At 43.8% G+C, this 7,072-nt stretch overlaps 1 protein-coding gene across 1 annotated transcript in view; it reads left to right on the top strand.

Annotated features, from left to right (window-relative positions):
* The window catches only part of LOC311124999 (protocadherin Fat 3-like), a gene marked incomplete at both ends in the record, with an annotated part of 61,125 nt that extends 59,176 nt beyond the window's left edge, over nt 1-1,949 (top strand). The window contains one exon of the mRNA XM_084199087.1: nt 1,632-1,949. Within this exon, the coding sequence (XP_084055213.1) occupies nt 1,632-1,949 (318 nt within the window). The remainder of the gene's footprint in view (nt 1-1,631) is intronic.
* Between the last annotated feature and the right edge of the window lie 5,123 nt (nt 1,950-7,072).

Below are 7,072 nucleotides of genomic sequence, written 5' to 3'. Positions count from 1 at the left end.
AGTAGTACACAGCGTTGTACGAGATCTTCAGTTTCTTGGCAATTTCTCGCATAGAATAGCCTTCATTTCTGAGAACAAGAATAGACTGATGAGTTTCAGAAGAAGGTTATTTGTTTCTGGCCATTTTGAGCCTGTAATCGAACCCACAATTGCTGATGCTCCAGATACTCAACTAGTCTCAAGAAGGCCAGTTTTATTGCTTCTTTAATCAGCACAACGGTTTTCAGCTGTGCTAACATAATTGCAAAAGGGTTTTCTAATGATCAATTAGCCTTTTAAAATGATAAACTTGGATTAGAAAACACAACGTGCCATTGGAACACAGGACTGATGGTTGCTGATAATGGGCCTCTGTACGCCTATGTAGATATTCCATAAAAAATCAGCCGTTTCCAGCTGCAATAGCCATTTACAACATTAACAATGTCTACACTGTATTTCTGATCAATTGATGTTATTTTAATGGACAAAAAATGTGCTTTTCTTTCGAAAACAAGGACATTTCTAAGTGACCCCAAACTTTTGAACGGTAGTGTACATATGTACGACAACTTAGAGACACATACAAACAATTACTTATTTCTGTCTCTGTGTTGTATAAGTAAGATGAGTAAAGCATTATTAAGGATGAGTGTGTGTGTGTGTGTGTGTGTGTGTGTGTGTGTGTGTTCCATTAGAGTATTTGTGGTTCTTAAAGCAGTTGTCCACTTATCACATCTTGTCACGCACCGCAACATCCAGCACCGTCCCCATGACTCTCCATGTTGGACACAGTACATACTAATAGCTCCCATCATGTTAGGGTGTGTCTTACAATCTCAAGTATGCTTGAAAGCTTAGCTAACTGCACTTATCGAAAATATCTCACGAGTCTCTCTGTTGTAATGCATGAGATCTAATGGAGGAGCAGAGCGCTCGATGCTAACATGCTAAAGATGTGTTGAGCAGTGGGGGCTTGGTTGGAGTGGCATTCATTCTAAATGTGTGCGTAGCACTAATGTACTGTGGGCTAGTCAGCATCACTGCCAGGGTTTGAATATGGATGTTTGTTTACTGAAGGGAGAAACCGGCCACTTAGAGAGCAGCCAAATAAAGTCTGTTGGTTAATTAACACACACACTCAACAGAGTGGTGTGTTAAACGTCCAGGCAAGTGCAGATATCACATCCGTTTGGGTTAAATAAACCACTCTATCCCTGGGCTGTAGAAATGGATCATATGTTAAACACATTGAGTCTGGTCTTGATACACACAGAGCTGTTGGAGATGTGTGAACATTGACCAGAACATTGGCTTGGCTTTAGTTTGGGCTTTTACTATGTGTTGTCTGGTTTCTAAGGAATATTTTGAGATCAACCACACTTCTTTTATTGACTCTTTCTATGTGACCGTTGACTTCATGTATTTGTGTTTAACATATTATGAGATACACATTTATCAGTTTAGCTTAACCAAAATATTTGTTTCTTTGTGCATTTATTCACTTATTAAAAACATGGAAATAACCTAATGTTCATCCATCCCCCTCTGTTCGCCCCTATAGAAGCCGATGTGAATGTTGACTAGATGTTGGTGCTGAAGTTAAACGACCTAGGCCTAACTTTGATCTATCCCTCTCTCCACCCTTTTAGGTGTCATCTACACCACAGACACTCTGGACCGCGAGACCAAGGACTCCTATTGGCTGACGGTGTACGCTACAGACCATGGGGTGGTGCCCCAGTTCGCCATCATGGAGGTGTACATCCAGGTAGAGGACGTCAACGACAACGCCCCCCTGACATCTGACCCTGTCTACCACCCCGTCGTCATGGAGAACTCCCCCAAGGACGTGTCGGTCATCCAGATCCAAGCCCAGGACCCGGACGCCACGGGGGGAGCAGAGAGACTGAGCTACAAGATAGCTAGTGGGAACCCACAGAACTTCTTCACCATCAATACCAGGACCGGTGAGTGGGGAGGGGGAGATGGTGTGTGTAGAGTGTGGGGGGAGGGGATGGTTGTGTTTGTATGTGAGAGCACAGAGACTGAGTTACAAGATAGTTAGCTACAGTTGCTTCTTCACCATCTATACCACCATCAATGGTGATGGGTTTGTATGTAGTGTGTGTAGTAGTGTGTGAGGTGTGTCTGGTTAGTGAGTGTCTATGTGTCTGTGTATGTGTGTGTGTGTGTGTGTGTGTGTGTGTGTGTGTGTGTGTGTGTGTGTGTGTGTGTGTGTGTGTGTGTGTGTGTGTGTGTGTGTGTGTGTGTGTGTGTCTGTCTGTTTGTCTGGCTGTCTGGGTGTCTCATCTGGTTAAATAGGGCTCTGCTGATGTTGGCTGGCCCTGCAGGACATGTCCTTGGCTGGGGGCTGGTGTATCCTTGAAGTGTGTTTATGTGAATATGAATGTGTCTGCTCTTTGTGTGTCTGTCTGTCCTGTCTGTCCGCCTGTCTGTCCTGTCTGTCCGTCTGTCTGTCCTGTCTATCCGTCTTGTCTGTCCGTCTGTCTGTCCTGTCTGTCCATCTTGTCTGGCCTGTCTGTCTGTCTTTTATGTTGCTGAGAGAAGTTCTGGTAAACTGAATATTCACACACATAGCTGATCAGATTTGTGTGTGTGTGTGTGTGTGTCTCAGAGTTGGTGTTAGGAAAATGTGATCCTTGACAACATGACCGGGTAGATTTAAATTTACCGGCCATTTGATAAATTTACCGAACACATACCCATTGTGTGCATAACCCATTAGGGCGTCCACCCACGGTGCTCATAATGACAGAAATCACTTTTAGATTATGGTAATGCATCTGCATCATTGAATGGCGAATGGGAGTCTAATAGCGATTTTTAACAGAAACCGTGGTGTGTGTGTGTGTGTGTGTGTGTGTTGTAGCGTTTGGCTAATCAGATGTGTGTAGCCAAGAGGCAGCAGCTCCCAATATAGAGACCTGACAGGATGAAACAGACAGCCTCAGAGAGACATCAGCAGCACATCTGAGAACCAGGAACATCCACTGGGACACACACATCCACTGGAACACACACACACACACATCCACTGACACACACACACACACATCCACTGGAACACACACACACACACACACACACACACACACACACACACACACACACACACACACACACACACACACACACACACACACACACACACACACATCCACTGGGGGACACACACACACATCCACTGGGACACACACACACACACACATCCACTGACACACACACACACACACACACACACACACACACACACATCCACTGGGATACACACACACACACAAATCCACTGGGACACACACACACACACACACACACACACACACACATCCACTGGGACACACACACACACATCCACTGGGATACACACACACACACAAATCCACTGGGACACACACACACACACACACACACACACACACATCCACTGGGACACACACACACACATCCACTGGGACACACACGCGCACATCCACAGGAACACACACACGCAAACACACACAAATCCACTGGGACATACACAAACACGAACACACACACACATGCTAAAGATATATAGAGAGGGGAGTGGAGAGAGAGGATGAAGAGAAAGTGAGTGGGTGGTTGAAAAGAAAAGAGATAGAGAGGGATGGAGAGAGAGACTGGCAATATTCATCACACATATTCTACTAATTGCTAATTGGAGCCAGCTATATTTATCTGTCATTTAGGGAAGAATCCTTTGCTTACAGTTTTATACGTCTAGATTGATTGCAGAGCGTCTGTGTATACACATTACACCATATCCTTTCTCACTCTGCCACACCCTCTCTTCTAACGCTGACCACACCTTCTCTTCTAACCCTAACCACACCCTCTCTTCTAACCCTAACCACACCCTCTCTTATCTAACCCTAACCACACCCTCTCTTCTAACCCTAACCACACCCTCTCTTCTAACCCTAATCACCTTCTCTTCTAACCCTAACTTCACCCTCTTGTCTAACCCCAACTACACCCTCTCTTCTAAACCTAACCACACACCCTTTTCCCTCTCTTCTAATCCTAACCCTAACCACACCCTCTATTTCCTCTCTTGTAACCGTAACCACACCCTCTCTTCCCTCTCTTCTAACCCTAACCACACCCTCTTTTCCCTCTCTTCTAACCCTAACCACACCCTCTTTTCCCTCTCTTCTAACCCTGACCACACCCTCTCTTCCCTCTCTTCTAACCCTGACCACACCCTCTCTTCCCTCTCTTCTAACCCTAACCACACCCCCTCTTCCCTCTCTTCTAATTCTAACCACACCCTCTCTTCCCTCTCTTCTAACCCTAACCACACCCTCTTTTCCCTCTCTTCTAACCCTAACCACACCCTCTATACCTATCTTCTAACCCTAACCACACCCTCTCTTCCCTCTCTTCTAACCCTGACCACACCCTCTCCTCCCTCTCTTCCCTCTCTTATATGATTTGATTCTTAGGCTACACCTTTCTCTTTCTCTATTTTGTTTCTCCCTCCCTCCCTCCTACTGTCTGTCTCCCTCCCTCTCTCTCACTGTCTTCCTCCCTCCCTCCCACCCTCACTCTCTCTCTCTCACTCTCTTCCTCCCTCATACTGTCTCCCTCACTCCCGCTCACCGTCTTCCTCCCTCCCTCCCTACCTCTCACTGTCTGCCTCCCTCCCTCTCAATGTCTCCCTCCCTCTCACCTTCTCCCTCCCTCTTTTATTTCATTGAATGTTAGTCCTTCTCCCTCACTCCCTCCTTATACTCTCCTTCTCCTTCAATATAGTTGTTTTTCTCGTTCTTGATTCTGATGTACCTCTCTCCTTCTCTGTTTCAAAGGGGGCTTTACTATTCTTAGGTAGGGGAATAACTTTTGCTTCCCTCCAGCCCTGAGGGCACACACTTTCTAGTAGGCTTAAATTGAAGATATGGCAAATAGGAGTGGCAATATCGTTTGCTATTATCCTCAGTAATTTTCCATCCAGGTTGTCAGACCCCGGTGGCTTGTCAGTGTTGATCGACAATAATACTTTTTTCACCTCTTCCACACTTACTTTACGGAATTCAAAATTACAATGCTTGTCTTTCATAATTTGGTCAGATATACTTGGATGTGTTGTGTCAGTGTTTGTTGCTGCCATGTCATGCCTAAGTTTGCTAATCTTGCCAATTAAAACATTATTAAAGTAGTTGGAAAAATCAGTGGGTTTTGTGATGAATGAGCCATCTGATTCAATGAATGATGGAGTGGAGTTTGCCTTTTTGCCCAACATTTCATTTATGGTGCTCCAAAGCTTTTTACTATCGTTCTTTATGTCATTTATCTTTGGTTCATAGTGTAGTTTTTTCTTATTTTTCTTCAGTTTAGTCACATGATTTCTCAATTTGCAGTACGTTTGCCAATCGGTTGTACAGCCAGACCTATTTGCCATCTCTTTTGCCTCATCCCTCTCAACCATACCATTTTTAAATTCCTCATCAATCCACAGGGATTTAACAGTTTTTACAGTCATTTTCATTTTCTTAATGGGTGCATGCTTATTAGTAACTGGGATAAGCAATTTCATAAATGTGTGAAGTGCAGCGTCTGGTTGCTCGTCATTACACACCACAGACCAACAAATATTATTCACATCAACAACATAGGAATCACTACAGAACTTCTTGTATGACCTCTTATACACTATATTAGGCCCAGTCTTTGGAACTTTGGTTTTCCTAGATATGGCTACTATATTGTGATCACTACATCCGATGGATTTTGGATAATGCTTTCAAACACATTTCTGCAGCATTAGTAAAGGTATGATCAATACATGTTGAAGATTTCATTCCTGTACTGTTTGTAACTACCCTGGTAGGTTGATTGATAACCTGAACCAGGTTGCAGGCACTAGTTACAGTTTGAAGCTTTCTCTTGAGTTGGCAGCCTGATGAAAGCCAGTCAATATTTAAATCACCCAGAAAGTATACCTCTCTATTGATATCACATACTGTATATTATCAAGCATTTCACACATGTTATCCAGATACTGACTGTTAGCACTTGGTGGTCTATAGCAGCTTCCCACCAGAATGGGCTTTAGGTGAGGCAGGTGAACCTGTAGCCATATTTCTTCAACAGTATTTAACATGAGATCCTCTCTAAGCTTTACAGGAATGTGGTTCTGAGTATAGACCGCAACACCGCCCCCATTGGCATTTCTGTCTTTTCTGTAAATGTTATAACCTTGTATTGCTACCCCTGTATCATCAAAGGTATTATCTAAGTGAGTTTCAGAGATTGTCAGAATATGAATGTCATCTGTTAATAGCAAATTATTGATTTCATGAACCTTGTTTCTTAAGCTAAATATGTTAACGTGGGCTATTTTTAACACTTTTCTGGGACGCTTGATTATTTTTCTTGCTTTACTGGGAAGCTTAGCAGAGGTAGACATACTCAGGTTATTTGTATTAGTGCAGGGTGAGCTGCACACGGTGGACTTCCTCTTAGGGCACACCACCTCAGGGCTAACAGTATTACTCTGGTTCATAGGCATAGCAGGTAGCTTAGTGGGTAACAGCGTTGTGCCAGTAACCGAGAGGTCGCTGGTTTTAATCCCCGAGCCGACTAGGTGAAAAATCTGTCGATGTGCCCTTAAGCAAGGCACTTAACCCTAATTGCTCCTGTAAGTCGCTCTGGATAAGAGCGTCCGCTAAATGACAAAAAAAATAAGAAAAATATGAGTACTGCATCCAATAGCTGTAGCTACAGCAGAGGCATTCCTGGCAGTAAGAGGGACATAAATTAGGTTATTTACATTGTGTCTTCCAACGCCCCTAGGATAATGTACATTTGCTGAATCATTATGACAACTCAGCAACACAATGGTAGGGATTAAATGAGCTGGACTTGGGTCATTGATAAGACATTGTCTCAACGCAGCCTTATAATGCTGTGAAATGATCCAGGAACCTAAATGATTTGGGTGGATCCCATCCTCCTTATAATACGAGCTTTGTATCCAGAAGGTATCAAAATTGTCAATAAATGTTACACCCACAGAGCTGCAATAGTCTCGTAGCTGATTGCGAGGCCA

This window comes from Coregonus lavaretus (assembly GCF_964263955.1).
Source record: "Coregonus lavaretus genome assembly, contig: HAP1_SCAFFOLD_1914, whole genome shotgun sequence".
Taxonomy (NCBI): domain Eukaryota; kingdom Metazoa; phylum Chordata; class Actinopteri; order Salmoniformes; family Salmonidae; genus Coregonus; species Coregonus lavaretus.
This window is presented reverse-complemented; position numbering and strand designations above follow the sequence as displayed.